The sequence below is a fragment of the Sceloporus occidentalis genome, unplaced genomic scaffold (assembly GCF_023333645.1).
Source record: "Sceloporus occidentalis isolate IW3139 unplaced genomic scaffold, rSceOcc1.0.p SCAF_208, whole genome shotgun sequence".
Classification (NCBI taxonomy): domain Eukaryota; kingdom Metazoa; phylum Chordata; class Lepidosauria; order Squamata; family Phrynosomatidae; genus Sceloporus; species Sceloporus occidentalis.
Genome location: NW_028317188.1, coordinates 265,503 through 285,446, shown reverse-complemented (window position 1 = coordinate 285,446; position 19,944 = coordinate 265,503). Strand labels below are relative to the sequence as shown.

General features: G+C 39.9%; 2 protein-coding genes across 2 annotated transcripts; one reads left to right on the top strand and one right to left on the bottom strand.

The window, feature by feature from the left end:
• Positions 1–3,246: 3,246 nt before the first annotated feature.
• COX15 (cytochrome c oxidase assembly factor COX15) lies at positions 3,247–6,772 on the bottom strand. The gene is made up of 6 exons (XM_089502653.1): positions 6,728–6,772; positions 6,098–6,265; positions 5,879–5,960; positions 5,518–5,672; positions 4,099–4,212; positions 3,247–3,378 (listed from the first exon to the last, which is right to left on the bottom strand). Exons 1-6 carry the CDS (start codon positions 6,770–6,772, stop codon positions 3,247–3,249), a joined length of 696 nt encoding a protein of 231 aa, XP_089358779.1.
• A 4,103-nt stretch (positions 6,773–10,875) lies between these two features.
• LOC149277619 (copper homeostasis protein cutC homolog) lies at positions 10,876–18,702 on the top strand. The gene is made up of 8 exons (XM_089502664.1): positions 10,876–10,948; positions 11,450–11,509; positions 11,583–11,792; positions 12,031–12,066; positions 12,140–12,273; positions 13,107–13,134; positions 17,877–17,982; positions 18,591–18,702. The coding sequence occupies exons 1-8, from the start codon at positions 10,876–10,878 to the stop codon at positions 18,700–18,702; spliced, it is 759 nt and encodes a 252-aa protein (XP_089358790.1).
• Positions 18,703–19,944: the final 1,242 nt, after the last annotated feature.

The window sequence follows — 19,944 nt, the reverse complement described above, 5'->3', positions numbered from 1 at the left end:
TTATTTATATAGCGCCAACAGTTTACGCAGCGCTTAATACAATACATAAATTCAAGGGATATGACAAGACAAGAATTGACAGACTAAGACAAACCGATACATTTGGTGGAGAGAGCCCTGCTCGCAAGCTTACAATCTAGAGGGAAATGGGGTGACAAACATAAGGCATAGAGAAAGGGTGAGAGGTATTGTGGGGGTTGTATCGATGACAAGGAAGTTCTAGCAGCTAAGATGGTATGCTTCTCTGAAGAAGTGGGTTTTTAGATGTTTCTTGAAAGTTGGGAGGGAGGGACAATGCTGAAGGTTCCTTGGGAGAAGATTCCAGAGATATGGGGCAGCTCGAGTGAAATCTTGTAGACGGGAAAAGGAAGAGGTGATGAGTGAGGAGGAGAGCCTTAGCCCATGGGAGGAACGTAGGGATCGAGTAGGAGAGTATTTGCTAATGAGGTCAGAAATGTACGGAGGAGCAGTATTATGGATGGCCTTATATGTCAGTACCAGGATCTTAAATTTAATTCTAAAGGTAATTGGGAGCCAGTGGAGGGTTTCACAGAGGGGGGAAGCAGAAGAGGAGCGACGTGCAAGGAAGATGAGCCTAGCAGCGGCATTTAGGATAGACTGTAAAGGAGAGAGTCGAGACAGTGGAGTGCCAACCAGAAGAGTGTTGCAGTAGTCAAGACGGGAAATGATAAGGGAATGAACGATTGTTTTTGTGGATTCTTGGGTGAGGAATGGGTGGATACGAGAGATGTTTTTTAGGTGCAAGCGGCAGGATTTGGCGAGGGACTGAATGTGAGGGATGAAGGAGAGGTTTGAGTCAAGGATGACCCCAAGGCATCGGGCCTGGTTAGTAGGAGAGATAGTCGTGTTGTTAATGGTGATAGAGAATTCAGGTAGTGGAGTGGAGATGGAGGGAGGGAAGATAATGAGTTCAGTTTTAGAAAGATTAAGTTTCAGGTAGTGTTGTGACATCCATGAAGAAATAGCAGACAAGCAATTGGTAATACGGGACAGGAGAGATGGAGAGAGATCAGGAGAAGACAGGTAGATTTGGGTATCATCTGCATATAGGTGATACTGGAGGCCAAATGAGTTGATTAGTGTGCCAAGAGAGGAAGTATAAAGAGAGAACAGCAGAGGGCCAAGGACTGAACCTTGGGGGACACCAACCGAAAGTGGAAGGGGTGATGATGTCTTGCCAGAGAAGTTGACAGAGAAGGAACGGTTAGACAGATATGAGGAGATCCAGGAGAGAGCTGTATCTCGAATGCCTATAGAAGTAAGTGAGTGTAGAAGAAGGTGGTGATCAACAGTATCGAAAGCAGCAGAGAGATCCAGTAGAATTAGAATAGAGAAGTGACCTTTTGCTTTGGCAGAGAGCAAGTCATTGGAGACTTTTGTTAGAAAGTCTTTGTATATTATTCCTCCCCTTCTACCGCGGGAACAATATCTATCTCTATGATTAAGACATTTTGATGCCTGGATACACCGTGTTTGATGTTTCTGTTTCTGATGTTGTTCTAACGCCGTTTCTTTCAGCGATACTGATGGTTCTCCGCATTGTAACAGATATACATGTTTGGAGTTACAATTTATAAACATATTATTTGTATATTTTATGCCCGTTTTAGTGCAGATAAATTCAGTAATCTTTCTTGTGAAGATGGTACTCGTTTTACATCGGCCACTGAAATCTTTTTTTTTTTTGATCCCTTTGTCTTCTATCCCCTAAAAGTTCTTCCCTTTCCACCTTTTCTACTTTATCTAAACTTCCATATGGGTAGTGTTATTCCTTACATTTTTTGGTTTAGCTCTCTTGCTTGTATATGAAAATCCTCGTTTTTTTTAGTACCAGTTCGAACAAATAACATTATCCTCTATCAAGAGTTCTAGATCTAAAAATACAATGCGTGTCTTTTGAATGTTAGAGGTAAATTTTAGGTTATATTCATTTATGACGTCGCATATCCTTAGTGCCCTGCCATATGATCATCGCATCATTCTTAGCCAGTATATGGGTGCACATGATGGGAGTTGTAGTACACAGCAGCTGGAATCCACTCACAATGGATGGCCATTCATCTGCTAGAATCCACCACTACTTCAACCCATTGTCTGGCTGGGCTTGATGGGAGTTGCAGCCCCCAGCAGTCATATTGCCGGATCCTAACACGTTGCCAGAACAGGGATGCGTACAATTATATAGATTTCAAACTGTTTGTTTAGCTTTTTGCTCTTTGCTTCTGTGAGTGAAGGGGAACCGATATTAATGCGTATTCTTTTCCAGCTCCTGGAACAGGATAAAGATGGCATTATTATAACCAAAGGAGAAAAACGGCGTTAACATCGGGCCGTACGAGGACGGATCACTACACCTGACCGCAATGCAACATGACGATGCTGTGTTACTCAGCGGTATTACAGACACAGATGTTACTTGGGATACGTGAAAGATGTACATTGAGGGCTTTGCTGTTGGGGATGTCCGTCTGCTACGTGGTTGACACAGAATACCGTTTCCACTCCTCCCTTATTGTTTTCTCCTTAATAAATAGATAACATCCTTTTATACACCAAGGTGAATCTTGCCGGTGTTTCTCCGGACCTGCAGCAAATCCCGGGGATATAGAGATGTGATTTATGCACAAGATGGAACACGAGGTAACTCAGCTTTAAGGTCTGTAACTCAATCTTTACCCAAGTTCCTTTTACATTCGCCTCGGGCATTAAGAAGGGACTTGGTTTAGGAAGTTGGAAAACACTCACATTCTTCAAAGCCCCAGAAGAAAACCATTAACCACACCGAGTTCTGTAAACAAGTCTTGCACTCTATGTAAAGCTTTTTAATACAAAACTTCTTCAGATCAAACCGAACACATACAAGCGAGCAGCTCTGCTTCATTTACAAAAGGAAAGCGCAGTTTCAGATTTGAATGAAATAAATGTAGTTTTCTCTAATATTTAGTAATAACTTAACCAAAGTAACATCTTCCAGCCCCATCGAAAAACAAAAGGAGAAGCGATGCAAATAATGCGATGAGAAAAGCGCATGGTCCCATCCGGAACTTCCGTCATTCATCATTATTAACACTCGGCTCTCTATAGAAAGTTTAAAGCTTGTTTGTAAGTGCTGCATACACACACGACAGTTTATACAAGCTGCCAAGTATAAAAGAAAATAAAGTAAACTTTTTGAGGGATAATTCGCTGTGAATGTCATGAAAGTGCAGCCTTCCCATCTCTCCATTACTTAGGTAGACGTCTCAATTCATTCATTAGCCAGATAGCCATACTAAGGAGGGCCAGCGACCCAGACTGATGTGTAGCCGCTAAAGGAGTGGGAACATACAGCAGTAATGTACTTATTCCCAATGTAACCTAGAAGAAAAATATATGATTTATGCAAATCAGTTCTCAAATACAATGCTGAATTTTACTACTAAAAACCTATTTTAAGATATTTTTTTTGCAACTGTTACAATTTAGTTATTTCTCAATCATGCGCGTAAAGCTAAAATAGGAATTATTCACTTATCTGATTTCCTCTGTGCAAAAACATTTTGTCTTCAACTAGAACAAATGCCATTTGACAAAAAAAAAATGGCGATTTACCCGTTATAACCAATAATGACTTTATTAATGTATATTATCTATTTATAATATAAAAAGACTATCTGTATTTGGATAGACTGTTGCGCTGCAATTTCTACAGTGCTTTGAAGACTAACTGATGGGACTTTGTACTACAGCGGAAGGCCTGAACATTGTGTCCGCTAATCGTGAGGATATGATAGCAAATTGTATCTTTAGAAGTTTTGTTGAACTACAGGCAGTTCAACTGCACTTTCAGACGTTATATAGTTTTGCCGTTTGTTGTGGCAGTTTCTACACCCTTCGTACGTCTCAATAAGCGATAGGGGTTCGTTCTTCTTTCACCGGTGTACGCTTGCCGTTCCTGGAGCTCTAATGATTTATTATGTTCCATACATGCTTTATAACACTGTATTTTGGCTATTTCTGGTGTAGTATGGAAAATGCATTAATTATTTATTCTTTTAAAGTACATCTACTTTTTTCTTTTGAGAGAGAGATAAATACCTGCATGTAAGCCACAGCGATTAGGGAATTTAATGCCAGCTTTGCTCTACGTGGAAGAGGAACTTTCCTAGAGACATAGTACAGTCCGGTAATGGCAGCTACAGAGCTGATCCCCTGAAAAACAGAGAGGCTGTCCATAGTTAGGATAATTCAAGCTTCTTTCACTTTTCAGCAGCAGGTAACGCTAGCAGAATGCTTGGTTTTATAGGGAGAGGTATTAGCAGTAGAAAGAGGGAAGTTTCATGCCGTTGTACAGATCACCGATGAGACCGTGAGGATAGAGATATGTTGGAGAAGTTCAGAAAAGGCCTACTAAAATGGTTCATGGATTACAGGATAAAATTTACCAGGATAGGTTAAAGGATCTTAACATATATAGCCTGGAAGAAAGACATGACAGGGGGGATATGATAGAAACATTTAAATACATGAAGGGAATCAACGCAATAAACGAAGAAAGTTTATTTAAAAGGAGAAATACTACCACAACAAGAGGAAATAGTCTTAAGCTAGAGGGGCAAAGGTTTAGAAGTAATATCAGGAAATATGAATGTACTAAAAGGGTAGTGGATGCATGGAATAGCCTTCCAGCAGAAGTAGATGGTACAGTGAAGGCGTTTAAAGCAAGCATGGGATAGGCATAAGGTTTTTGATGTTGTTCTAACGCATTTTCTTTCAGCGATCTGATGGTTCTCCGCATCGTGACAGATATACATTTTCGGAGTAACAATTTATAAAAAGTATTTTGTGTATACTTTATGCCTGTTTTAGTGCAGATAAATTCAGTAGTCTTTCTTGGGAAGATGGAACATGTTTTACATCGGCTGCTGAAACACTTCTTCCCTATCCAACTTTTCTACTTCCTCTAAACTTTCCCAATGGGTAGTGTTTTTGGTTTAGTTCTCTTGCTTCTATATAAAAATCCTTTTTTTTTTGTACAGTTCCCTTTTATCCTCATTGGGCAGACTGGACGGGCCGAATGGTTCTTTCTATGTTTCTAATATTCCAGTCTTTTTAGCATATTACGTTTCTAATAGGGAATGTACCCGTAAGGCAAACGTTATGTGCAAAGCTCTGTTATTAAAGTAAAATCATTTTAGGCCCTGTGTAGTGTGACGGCTGTTTGTACGTGGCATTGATGGTTCTTTAACCCTTAAAAGTAACTCTGATACATTGATAAACATAACAGAACTTATGAGGTTTTCATCCATTACCACAGCACAATAACACACCTGCTATTATAACTCTGAACACTAAACTGCCAATATGATTGTCTGTAACAAACTAACAAAGTGTTTGTGTCTTCAGTGACAGCTAGTGAGGAAAAAGTTAAGATTTACATCCAAGCATGAGATTAACATTTCTGTTATTACAGTTAGTGCAAGTATTACGGAGTAAACAGAACTGAAGATTTCTTACCAGGATCCTGTGATCAAACTGTACAGTTGTGGGATTCTCAAAGAAATTCTTTAACGTGGGTGAAAACGCAAGTAGGTCGTCTGGAATCCAGCGATCAGCCATCTTTGGAAAAGAGTTATACACAAGTCCAGCATCTAATCCTGCGACAAATGCACCTGTTGGGGGTGATTAAAGATAAGAACTATTAGAGAGATATATATATATATAGATATAGATATATAGATATATGTATATATTCTTGGAACGTATATGCATTACTGCTACAGTTACCAGGCACAGTTTTAAAGAATTGTGCAAAAAAAGTTCCTTAAATCTTGTCTTCCAGGATTTATTTTGTTATATTGACTTATGACTGATATACCTGAAAGAGCCGTGAGGAAGACTAGACCTGCCGTCCAGTGTGTGAATTTTCTCAGCTTCATTAACTGGTGAGTTTCATGTAACTTAAAAAGAACAGTAAAGACTCAGTAAGCAAATGTATTCGCAAACACAGGGAATGACTTGGCTTTTTGTACAAATCTATTTCACAAAAAAACATGGATAAAAAAAAGCGATGAAATAAGGCTAACAAACATTTTACCTTATTCCTCGGAAGAAGGAGTGATAAGCCAGTCCAGAGACTCGCACAATACAGGACAAGAGCCGAGCCCAAATGGGCAGCCAGACGGTACTGACTGACACGTGGAATATCATACGACTCGGGTTTCTCTTCTAATCCACTCTTCACCATATACCAGCCCAGGAGACCCTATGAGACATAAATTAATGCTATCAATGGGTGATTGTGTGATATTTGCTTCTATAAGTTAAATATAGGTAAACCAGGTTTGTGCTCTGGTAAATTAGAAATAAGTCCTTTATACTTTTTTCTATAAAACAAGTCAATACCACATCCATTTTCTGTTATCAGGGTTACATCTCTTAATCTAAGGTTCCTAATGCAGACTGCGGATCACCAAAAAGTAACGAGTACCATCATGTGTATGCATTTAGTAAGTCTATGTCCAGCTGAATGATGAAAAGCCCTTTAGGTCTTAGGATACACAGTTGAGATAGATGGAACAGGTCCATTAAATGCACAAAGGCAAGTAAAACACAGAGTGTGTAACATACGTGTGCCGTTGAATGGTATTCTAGAATTGCAACAAACAATATTTTTAGATCACTGACATTTAGTGTTTAAGACTCATCAAGATGCATTTACAGTTACCTGAAAACAAACAAAGCCACAGAGGCCGAGAACGCGACCCTTCATTCCCCTGTTGAACCAACCCTTTCTCCAGAAGTAGATGGCCGGAAGAATGTAAGCCAGACCAACCGCGCGCCCCCACATACGGTGAGAATACTCCATGAACCAGATAAATTTGAATTCACTCAGTCTCATGTCATGGTTCAAACTACGGGAAACAAAAACAGAGCTTAAGTCTGGATACGGTCACCTCTTTTCTGTTCATGTGTGAGGACAGCCACAGAAACTTCAATATAAAGGAGAACGCATAATAGGCAGCTTAATTAAAATATAGGTTTTTCTAAAGCTCCCACTGAAATCAATGAGAACTTTTTTTTTCTCTGCATGTACACAAGTGCATATGGTTGTTGGAATGTGCCTTTAATAACTGCATACAGACTCTTGCTCATGTGCACCCAAATGCAGCCACCTTCTCTGTAGTGAAAGGGGATTATAGGCTTTTTTTGTTGTCAAAATAAATATATTTAATGATAATCCATCTCGAGATACAACTCATGGTAAAAAGTGATCTTGCAATTGTATAGACTCTGTTAAAATTCCAATTAATAAAACATACAAATATAAACATGGCTGCAGTTTAATCTGCCTTGATCTTACTCCGGCAGCAATACTAGTGCATGTGCCCTCATCAAACTGAATGTTTTTCTTAGAATGTACTCAATGTACACACTATATCTGTCAAATCATGCTTTACATATGAAAGCATCTAGAACTAAATAAGCACAGAAACCAAAATGTTTTTGTATCTGTCAGAAACCCTGCTCTTACTATGAATAAATTTCAGATAAATTAGTTTCACATTTGGTTATTGGTTAACAAAAACACAAAACAATCTATAGCCTGCTGCATTTCGGGACCTTACATTTTAAACTCTGGAAACTGCTGGTATTTTTGGAATTCAGCTTCCCATTCTTCTTGTGTCGACGGCGGCTTCATTTCTTTTATTAAATGCCAATCAACCATCGAGAGTCCAGACTCTGTTAACCTATGATGTATGAAATATAAGTCATGTTAAGTACAAGATATGGTATAGGTACTGACAAAAGAAAATAGATATTTGTGTGTTTTTTGGATAAGTGGTCATCTTAGCTTCATCATCAGGGCTGCATAAATAAGGTGACTAGAACATCGGAAGAACAGATTCCATTAGCATTTGCGTAAAGAATCAGCTAAGTGTAGTGTTTGAAAGTCAACTGTTGGAGAATGACAGTTTTCTGTCAATATTCCCTTCTATTTATATAGCGCAGTCCCACACATTAGGTCCCACAAGCCTGCAACGTAAAGGAACTGAACTAGATTGCAGTATCCTGCACTGTGGTTTATGCTCACTGACAAAAAATGCTTTCCCGTTAGTCTTCCCCTTGAATCAAACAGATCAGAATAAGCATTTGAAGAACACAATCAATCTCACCTGGTTACACCTCCAAGTATTACAGCCCCAGCTACCATTCCACTGCAAACCAGGAGCCACCGACCCATCATACGGTTTGCAGCAGAAGGGGGTACAGCGCTTACTGCAGCTCGGGATGGGGCGGCCACGTCTGCAACAATGCTGCTTTTCCATTTCTTTTGGATATACTGTCTCCACTGTGCACAGTTCTTCTGCTGTAAATCAGAACATTAAATAACGTATACGTTACTGACTGCATAGTTTCCAAGGAGGACAGTAAGGGATAAAATGATTGCCACATACAAGAGTTACCATAGTTTCATAAAATGACTCATTACACTTTATAAAGTGAAGCGGAGCGCCATAGACAGCAAGTTCTTACATGAAGGAAAGTAGTATAGTATAGTAGATTGAAAAAAGACCATCGAGTTCAACCTTTCACACATACCCAGTTCTAAAGTTCATCCAAAAGTACAGCAAGGACATTTATTTTAAAGAAGTAAAAATGTTGGAACAAGAGATCAAAACCTAGAACAAGAGAGTCAGAGATTGAGATGTAGCCTAAAGAAGTTTTACTTTACTAAGAGGGTGTTAGATAAATGGAACAGCCTTCCATTGGAAGTAAGGGGATTCAATCATGCATTTTTATAGGCATTAAGCTATCATCAATCTAAGGACTGATTAAGATCTGAGCCTAATATTAGGTTAGATCAGACTAGATGGGCCGAATGGTTCTTGTCTGCAATGAAGTTCTACGTTTCCATGATGAGCAAGAAATAAACATTAGTGATGTCCAGATATAAAGAAAAACAAATGGAAGGAGATCAGACTCGCTGCAAACACCGATTACCTGCCCTCTTTCATAATGGATTAGACGCAAGGCCTGCAGTCTGCTCTGGGCCAGGCTGGACCGCAACGTTGCAAGAAGCAGCATCGTATTCGTGTAATTCCAACGCTAATTCCAGAACGAGAACAGAAACAATGTCACCAACTTCATCAGCTGCGACCTGGAAACATGCAAACACAGAACAAATGACTGAACTGTATGCTGGCTGAGGGTAATGGGCGTAGTTACCCCCCATCCCCGGAAAGGAGCAGCAAAGGAAACCAGTTGGTAGGGAACATGCCCTTCTTGTTATGTGTTCGGGCAGATACACCTGTATGCAGGGCTTAACCCATCCACTCCACACTAATACGAATACATTAAACATCCGTTAAACAAACTGCAGCTTATTTACGTGTAAAACGTGAGCACATTATCACAAACGCCACATTTCATTACTAGATACCGCAACTCCCCATACGAAGAACCTACCGGCGGACGTAAAGTCATTACAGGGCGCAGCCATATTGCAATTACGTCATCACGTCGACGGCCGCACGGGCATACCCCCAATACGTAATTGCGTCGTACGCTTTAGCTGGTACTGTCGTTTCGTATTTCCTGCTGTTACTAATGGAACAAAGTAGACATTAAAACGAAGAATTAATATTAGTTCTGCGCTAATTTGAGGGCCGTCCTCTCTATCCGACAATTTAGCGCGCGATGGCGCTGCCAGCCTAAATATAAAAACACGCCTTAACATCGTCCAATCGGAAATGTCATTATTACATCCAATTAACTTATCCTACCAGAAAATGCATCCAATTGGAATCAGAGATGTGCATTCAATGTCCAATGAGTGATTAAGGAACTACATGACTGGGCCAATCAGATACAGGATGATGGAATGGGTGTTCTCTCGGGAGTTGGCCCGTCGGATGTATTCACCCAATGATGGCTGAGTGGGCGGTGCTTGGCGCAATCAGGGAGGTAGTTGGGGAATGGTGGTTGTGGGAGGTAAACACGTAACGTAACAGCAAGTTGGCAAGGTCGCGGGTGAACCCCGTTATATGCCGTTTGCATTAGAATGTTCCCTTCTGCTTCCCGTACGTTTATTTTCCTGCAGATAGAAATGGCTCACATGGGCCAGCGTATCATATCATCTGCCAATAGCAGTGAGCCATATGCCAGCAGACGGCCCTGCGAGTAGCTGCAGGAACACTTTTCACGAGCCCCCAGGAGTTAAAGGGTTACACAGCAGACATTCATTAAGATGTCATTATGACACACCATACTCTTAAGGACGTATAATTACGTTTAGTTGTGTTAATTAAGTAAATAAAGTGCTTTTCCTACTTCACAGTGGAGGACAGTAATGCATTTATTTGTAATGTGTCACTGAATCTCATAACACTGTTTTTTTTGGGGTGGTTTCTCTTTCACAACAACTATTAAAAATCTAAATATGTACATTTGGGATTCTGTCGTTCATTCCTGTTTCTTCTGTAAATAAAACTCAAGTTAGTGGATACGTCCTTTAGCTTTTAGTAATGTATTTAAAGACAGTAAGCAAAAGTACATAGCTGTATATGTATGTATATACACACGCATGCACATATATATACATAAATATTCATATTATTCAAAGCGTTAAACCGGGAATTTCATTAAAATAGCTCCTGCGATGCGGGGATCTCATCTGCCTCAGGTGAACGGCTGTTAGTATGTTAGGTATTGAAGCTTCATACACGTATGTTTAGAAAATCCTGCATTTCCTACATTGTGATAAAGTGTAGAATGTTCCTTAATTTTCCGTCCTTGATGTAAATCTGTGTGTTTTCTGGTATTATTCCTCTTTATTGTAATGTATGAAATTCTTCTACTTTCTCTGGATAGATGGCGGATCAAGGATTTCTAATGGAAGTCTGTGTGGATTCAGTTGAGTCTGCGGTGAATGCCGAAAGGGGAGGTAAGAGAATCTAAAAAATGATTACAGAGCGGCTCCAGCCAATAAATGCACGTTAATGTATAGCCCCTTTTACGGGGTTTAGCCCCTTTTACGGGTTTTAGCCCCTTTTGTAAACACATTGGGGGATTCTGTAAAATGCCCCATATGTATTTGCCCTCCCCCTCAACTATTTTACGTGCAGACATGATATACTTACCACGGTCAGCTCTGGCACAGGCTCTGCGAATACTGTTCCGGCCCCGGTGCTCATGCGTGGAAAGTGCTCCCATTGATGTTATTGGGAGTGTTTTCCTGCCGCTGAATCATCAGGCCATGGCAGAGGAGGGCAGCTGCAGCTTCCACCTCAACTAAGTCCTTTTTATTTATTTGACCTTGAAGACAGCATATTAAAGAATTCACAGAGTACATCAATATGCATTCTTCTTTAGTGGGGCTGTCTAGTCTAGGTATAGTAAAAAGTCCCTTTAAATGCATTCTTGCCTTCCTTTGTAAACTCTGTAGGCGCTGGTCGCATCGAGCTCTGTGCCAGTCTAATAGAAGGAGGGATCACACCTACCATTGGTGAGTATGAGTATTTAAGGGTTGTTACTCTCTTGTGTGTTTATCGCAGGTCACTTAGTAATATACCCCTCAGGTCTGCTGCAGGTGGTAAAGCAGTATATCCAGATTCCAGTATTTGTGATGATTCGACCACGAGGTGGTGACTTCCTTTACTCCGACCGGGAGGTGGAAGTAATGAAAGCTGACATCCGCCTCGCCAAACTACACGGTGCTGATGGGCTGGTGTTCGGAGCTTTGACGGAAGACGGTCGAATTGATACAGAATTGTGCATGGATTTACTTGGTACGTGGTGTTTATATGTGTTGATTTCTCTGATATATGACACAACAGCCCTATTTTCAGGCTAAAGCGTTGTACAGTAAATCCCTTTCGCCATCACAAACTATGCATCAGTATTGGGATATGAGGGTGTACACAGGTGTGGGGCTGTGTGGGCCCCAGGACCCCTCAACAGTTTGACCCCAAACAGCTCTAATGGCTGTGTTAAATAGCTTATCCTTTTATTTTATATATTTTCCAGCGCTGTCTCGTCCCCTTCCCGTCACATTTCATCGAGGTGAGTACCATAGAAAACAAACCCAGTGGTGAAAGGTATGTGACGACAGCTGACATGTATCATCGCCTTGCAGCGTTTGACATGGTTTATGATCCTATGCTTGCCATGGAAACCCTCATCTCTCTGGGATTTGAGCGGGTGCTGACCAGCGGCTGTGACAGTACGGCGTTGGAAGGTCTGCCTCTGATTAAGAGACTGGTGGAACAGGTAACGTTGGGAAGTAATAATGAAACGGTATCCTGCGTTACAATTATTAAACGGGAAGGAGACCAATACTTGAGGATGTTCTCACTGACAAAAAAGTTGCATTAGAAGGTGCGAGTATTTAAAATCCATTTAGACAAACCTGCCGTGCCAGCATGCTCCCGAATCTCCTCTTGCATGCTGTCTTGCATGTTCTTAGTACTTTTTCTTAGTAACCGGTGTGTGTTCAGAAACAGGAGAAAACTGAGCATCTTAACTCCTTGACGGCATGTTATGAAGCATCAGCTTCAGTGAGCTTCTCCTGCCTGAGAGAGCTGACCCCGTGGAACGCATAGTTACGTCAAAGAGATGATCTTATTTAATAGCAAGTCAATAATCCAATCGCAGCTTGTGTACAGAATGTAAGTACATACAACAACAAACCGAAATGTACGGAGCAAGAATATTAAAAAAAACAACCCAGTGATGTTGTAACCATAGCAACGAGACCAAGCTACATCAAGATTCAACTAGGATTAAGAACATACTATCCCAATTTATAACCCAGCTCGCCGTCACCTTTAAGATATCTCCCCACATGTAATATACATTATACAGGGCTAGCTCTGTCATTCTTGCAGGAGAAGTTCATTGTGATTGGATCTAAATAATGCATACAGAAGAATAACCCTGAAATGCTCAGCTTTTGTGCATAGTCACAGGTTAGTGGTTATACTCCTTGGTGATTTTTGTAGGTATGGATGTATGTATATGTCATTTATTAAGCTCCAGTTGATGTACGGAGAGTTCCGCGTGCCTTTAACGCTCATGTAATAACGTTTGTGTCTCTGTTTTAGGCCAAAGGAAGAATTATAGTTCTGCCAGGTAATTCTTTGCTTTTTTAACCCCTTAACGTCCATTGCCGGGTCAGGCACGTCATGCAAAACGGTCACTTAACGACCTATGACGTGCCTGACACGTCATCAGACTTAAACAAGCTTAGAAAGTGATCAATGATCACTTTCTAAGCTTAAACGGTGTTGCTGTAATGCCTCGATGTCGAGGCATTCAGCAACACCGAGATCGGCATGATGGGCCATGTCTGGCCCCTCCCCGGGGCGTCAACAGCCGCCATACATTGTATGGCGGCGGACGCCCGTTTTAAAAGCGTTTTGGAGGCGATCAACGATCACCTCCTAAACTTCAATGGTGTCGCTGGAATGCCTCGATCAGGAGGCATCCAGCGACACCAAACACTTACCTCTTGATGGACTGTGACCGCTCCGGAGAGCGGTCACAGCCGCAGCTGCACGCAGTCCTCACCATCCGCAAGATGGCGGCGGCCCGGGAAAAAAAATAATAAAGTTGAAAAAGTTCGCTAGACGGTCTCCTGACCTTCTAGAGAACTCTGGCTCCACTTGCTGGTTGAATACAGGTACTGCATTCAACCATACAAGTCAATGGAGGCCAGCTTTCTAATCACTATGTGATTAGTAAAATATTTAAAAAAAAAATAAAAAAATTAAAAAAAAAAGAAAAAGCTTAAAAAAAACATGGTAACATTTAAAAATTATTATGCTTTAGAGGAACTATCCAGTTCCAGCAAAATGTAAAAAAAAAGTCCAAAAAGAGTAAAATAAATAAAATTAAAAAATAAAGTTTATTATTATGAGCAAGTGCTAAAATTAGCGCTGTATCTTCCCAAAAATCCTGACGTGGAAAAATTTAAATAAAAGCATTTCAAATACCCAAGGGGTGTCTAATTTAAAAAATGAATGGTTTGATGGGGTAAATTAGAGTGGCCGGGCTCAAAGATAGGGCATAGGCACAGACTGACCGAAATGGGGGGGGGGGGGAAAGCGCACTTCCAAAATGTGGCATTTTAACCTCAAACACCAGACAAACCCATACATGTGGGGTATGACTGAACTCGGGAGATGTTCCTGAACACATATTAGGGTGTTGTTTGATAGTGACGTATACCTGGAGCTATAAATGTATACCCAAAGTACAATTTGTGTAAAAAAAAATGCCAAAAAAATACTAACACAAAGTGTGGCAAAGGCTGGTGGTAGAATCTCATGCATGGAAAGGGTTAAAATACTAGCATTTGAAATACCTTGGGGTGTCTAGTTTTCAAAAATATATGATTTGATGGGGTAAATTGCATTGGCCGGCTTCAAAGATACCCGAAATGGCACATGGGGGGAAGAATTACCAGATTTGGAAAAAATGGTTTTGAAATAGCAAAACGCTACCTGTACTTAATGCTCCATAACGTGCAGAAAAAAGCAAAAAAACATAAAAACATTGGGTATTTCTAAACTCAGGACAAATAGTAGAATATATTTAGTAGGGTTTTTCATTAGCTTTTTTGGATGAGTAAAAGATTTTTGGGGTAAAAGTCAGAAAATGTGGGTTTTTTTTACATTTTTCATCATATTTTATTACTTTATGGGAAATTAGATAATATGGTTAAAACAATGGTATCTGAAGAAAGCCCTTCTTGTCCTGAAAAAAACAACATATAATTTGTGTGGGTTCACTAAATGAGTGAAGAGAAAATTACATCTAAACACGAACACCGCAAAAGTATTAAAACAGCCTCGGTCCCAATGGTACAAAAGGTAAAACACAGCCTGGTCCTTAAGGGGTTAATCTTGTTTTTTGTGTCTATACTACTATAACTAAATCTGGTTTTTGAAACTGGCCGTGTCTGCCAATCCTTATTGGGTTGATTTTTTTGTATTGGGAATAGAGGATCTGAGTGCTTTAGAATGCTCTAGGTTTGGTGGCAAAACCTTCCTGGGTTATGGCCAGATCCCAATGGCAGTATCTCTAATAGAGCGTCACCTCATAGGGGTGGGAAGCGGTGCTGTTGCACACAAGTTGTTTGGCATTTCCAGAACTTGTTTTCTGTTATTGACCCTGTGTATTTAATCTTGCCCTCTTTGGCATTTCCAGTGAACCCGTTTTCTGTTATTGACCCTGTGTCTTTAACCCCTTCGTGACAAAGGCTGATTTTACTTTTTGTACCCTTCGTGACAATGGCCGTTTTAACATTTCTGCGCTGCTCGTGTTTAGTTGTAATTTTCTTCTTTCCCGTTTACTGAACCCACACACATTAGATATTGTTTTTTTCAGGACAAGACGGGCTTTCTTTAGATGACATTGTTTTGATTGTATCATATTATTTACTATTAAAAAAAGTATAAAATATGGTGAAAAATTTAGAAAAAAAATGACTGTTTCTAACTTTTAGTTGAAAAATCTTTTACTCATCTATAAAAGGTAATGAAAAAACCTGCTAAATAGATTCTACTATTTGTCCTGAGTTTAGAAATACCCAATGTTTTTATGTTTTTTTGCTTTTTTCTACACATTATGGGGCAAAAAGTACAGGTAGCGTTTTGCTATTTCAAAGCCTTTTTTTCCAAATCTGGTAATTCTTCCCCCCATGTGCCATTTCGGGTATCTTTGAAGCCGGCCAATGCAATTTACCCCATCAAGTCATATATTTTTGAAAACTAGACAGCCCAGGGTATTCCAAGTGCTAGTATTTTAACCCTTTCCAAGCACTAATTCTACCATCAGCCTTTGTCAAACTTTATGGTAGTCATTTTTTTTGCATTTGTTTTTTCACACACTTTACTTTAGGTATGAATAAACAGGTTCTGGAATATGTGTTTAGCAACATCTCCTGAGTACAGCGATACCTCACATGAATGATTTTGCCTGGGTGTTTGGGGGCAAAAGGGCCACATTTGGGACATGCGCATTTTCAATGTTGAACTTTGGTATTTGGGGATCCACTGCCCATGCCCTATTTGGCACATCTTTGAGCCGGGCCATTTCAGTGTGCCCAATAAAGCCATATATTTTTGAAAACTAGACACCCCAGGGTATTTCAAATGCTAGTATTTTAACTCTTTCCATGCACCATATCTACCACCAGTCTTTGTCAAACTTTGTGGTAGTCATTTTTTTGCATTTGTTTTGTCACACACATTTTACTTCAGGTATGAATTAAAAAGTTCTCGTATATGTCACTATCACAAAACACCCCAATATGTGTTCAGCAACATCTCCTGAGCGCAGTGATACCCCACATGAATGATTTTGCCTGGCTGTTTGGGGGCAAAAGGGCCACATTTGGAGCGCGCACATTTTTCAATGTGGAACTTTGGCATTTGGGGATCCACTGCCCATGCCCTATTTGGTACATCTTTGAGCCGGGCCATTTCAGTGTGCCCAATAAAGCCATATATTTTTAAAAACTAGACACCCCAGGGTATTTTAAATGCTGGTATTTTAACTCTTTGCATGCACACATTTTACCACCAGCATTTTTTCAAAGTTTGCAGTAGTATTTTTGTGTGTGTATTTTTCCCACACACACCTACTTTATGTATGAATTTACAGCTCCTGGTATATGCCGCGGTCACACGACACCCCAATATGTGTTCAGCAACATCTCCTGAGTACAGTGATACCCCACATGCATGGGTTTGTCATTTTTGGGGGGAACTAAAAGGCCACATTTGGTACGTGTGCATTTTTCTAATTGGAAATTAGATGTGTGGCAATCCTTCCCCCCGTGTTATTTGGGACATTGTTGAATCCGGCCAATTCAATTTACCCCATCAAATCATACATTTTTTAAAAGTAGACACCCCATGGGCATTTAATATGCCAGTATTTTAACTCTTTCCATGCGAGAATTGTTTTAAGCTAATGTGCTAATTTTAGGACTTGCTCACAAAAATATATTTTTTATATATATATTTTAATTTTTTTTTGCCTTTTTTAAAACATTTTTAAGATTTTTTTTCAACTTGAAGGTTCCCCTGATAGTGACATCAGAGGGAAATTATTTTTACATTTTACTGTTTTTTTACTATTTTTTTTTCTAATGATTATTAATTTTATTTTATTTTTAATTTATTTTTTTCTAATCACACTGTGATTAGAAAGCTGAGCTCCATTGACTTGCATGGCTGAAATACAGTACCTGTATTCAACCTGCAAGTGGAGCCAGAGTTCTCTAGAAGGTCAGGAGACCGTCTAGCGAACTTTTTCGTCTTTATTATTTTTTTTCCCGGGTCGCCGCCATCTTGCTGATGGCGAAGATCACCGGCAGCTGCGGCTGTGACCGCTCTCCGGAGCGGTCACAGTCCATCAAGAGGTGTTTGGTGTCGCTGGATGCCTCCTGATCGAGGCATTCTAGCGACACCATTTAAGTTTAGGAGGTGATCGTTGATCGCCGCCTAAACGCTTTTAAAACTGGCATCCGCCGCCATACATTGTATGGCGGATGTTGACGCCCCGGGGAGGGGCCAGACATGGCCCCCGATTCCGATCATGGCGTTGCTGAATGCCTCGAGGTCGAGGCATTACAGCAGCGCCGTTTGGGTAAAAAAAAAAACACACAAAAAACCGATCACGGATCGATTTTTTTTTACCCGTTTTAACAAATGACGGTCCTGGCACGTCATTTGTCGTTAACGACATGTTTTTCCGTGACGTGCCCGGACCGGCAATTGTCATCAAGGGGTTAATCTTGCCCTGTTTTCATTACCAGAACTCGTTTTCCGTCATTGACCCGTGTATTTAATCTTGCCCTGTAGGGGGTGGCATCACTGAGCGGAATTTGCAAAGGATACTTGAGGGAGCCGGAGTTCAGGAATTCCACTGTTCTGCACGTTCCACCAAGGACTCCACAATGAAGTACAGGTACAGCACTGTCACAGAGAGAGACATATCACCCAAGTAATATATATATTCACAGTTGTAAACCATATAAAAGAAAATTTGTTCCATCAAGGTTTCTTTAAAAATAAAGAGTATTAAATAAGTTGGAATCCTTTTTAAATATTTGGATACATCTATGCATTCATAGGATATGATATTCACGTCTCGTCATCCTTCTGACCTGCCCGTGCTGTTTGACTCATTAAACATCCTTCTGCACACATTAGAGAGGACATGAGCTGCAACCTTGTGCTGGAAACTGCTGATCAAGTCAGGAGAACCAGGTTCTAACAAACTAATATTTATGCTGCAGTAAGGATAAGCAGCAGAGGGGGATTCTTATTCACTGAAACTCACTTTAAATACATTCTTATAAAAAAAAAGGAAAAGTTGTTTGCAAAGTGTGACTTTTCAAGTTGCTGGGGGTATTGTATGGTTCTGAATCTATATAATAGAATATGTATTTCATCATGGTCTGTTTAGGGACATCAAACATACGGATTATCAGGATCTGGCCTTCCAAACTTTTTTTGTTAATACATACTTCTCATTGTGCGTTCTGTAATGGTTACGTATTTGTCCGCTTGCAGGAACAATTCTGTATCCATGGGAGCGTCCCTTTCTACCTCTGAGTATTCTATCAAGGTTACAGATGTGGCAAAGGTTAGAACCTTGAACGCTATGGCAAAAAACCTCTTGTGAGCTGCTAGGACCATCTGAAGAGCTCAGAGCGGGGCTTGTGGAGGTTGTATCAACACAACACAATTGAAATGAATCTCTTGAAATTAATAATCAATGCAGTGGATGCTGAATGGAACAAATTACTCTGCTGCATGGCCGAATTTGGGATTCCCCCCCCACACACACACACCGGTCCAGAAAGAAAAGTACAGATGCATATAATAAACTACGTTGGGGACGTGGAGAAGCCACAAACACGGCATTATGCTTTAGACTGCAAACATTTTTTACAGACTTATAGTATATTCCAGAATCAGGGAATGTAAAACCTTTGAAAATCATCCATTTCCAAATGAAATTGCATGGACATTCTGGTTTTTTCTTTTTATAAGAAAATTGCGTGCAGTGGAAATTGCATGATTTAAATCACGTTTCAATTAAATTGCCTTACCTTACCTGCAGATTTGATTTTGAAGAGCTTTGTGAGCTGTGGCTGAATAATGAACTATGATGGAAATATCTTTAAAGGTGCTGTTCCACTTACAGACAAAATATAAACTTTTTAGCATGTTAAACAAATAAACCTTAACTGTTCCACCATTTGATTTATTTCTTTTGCAGGCTTTTTTTTATTACTACTGGAACATAAATCTGCTTTTATGTCACATTTTATGTCTAGTAGTATTAAGCATACATTTTTCAAAGAAATTGGGAAAATATGGAAAAGCAGACTTCATTAGTATTGCAATAGAGGATCAGCTCAGTGTGAAGTTTTAGTGGACAAAATCACCTAAAAATTGGTTTAGATAAAAACCAAGTTAGCGGATACAGCACCGTATTTTATCCTTAAGGAGAAAAAAATATTCTTTTCCATAGGTCTTCCTCTTTAAGCATTTCCTGAAAAGTTCAATTTATTAACACATGAAAAATATTTTTTTCAGAAATATTGTGCCATTTTCTTACTTTTTGCGTAATATAATAATTTCAGGCAGCTTCATGTTAGTCGCCATCATCCTTACAAACAATCACCCTCTCCTCTCCTTATCTTTAAATCACTTCAAAGCAGATCGAGCAAATATTTAACACAGTATTTCCATGTTCAGTCTTAGATATTCAGTGAACTTCATTGTAAAGCAGACAGGCAAGACCTATTACATCATAAAGTGTTCAGTGATCTCTTGTGTAGAAACATGACATGGTTTCGCTGTTCTACCCACTGATAAATTTAAAGGGGGAGTCCCATTGAAGAAGAAAAAAATCACA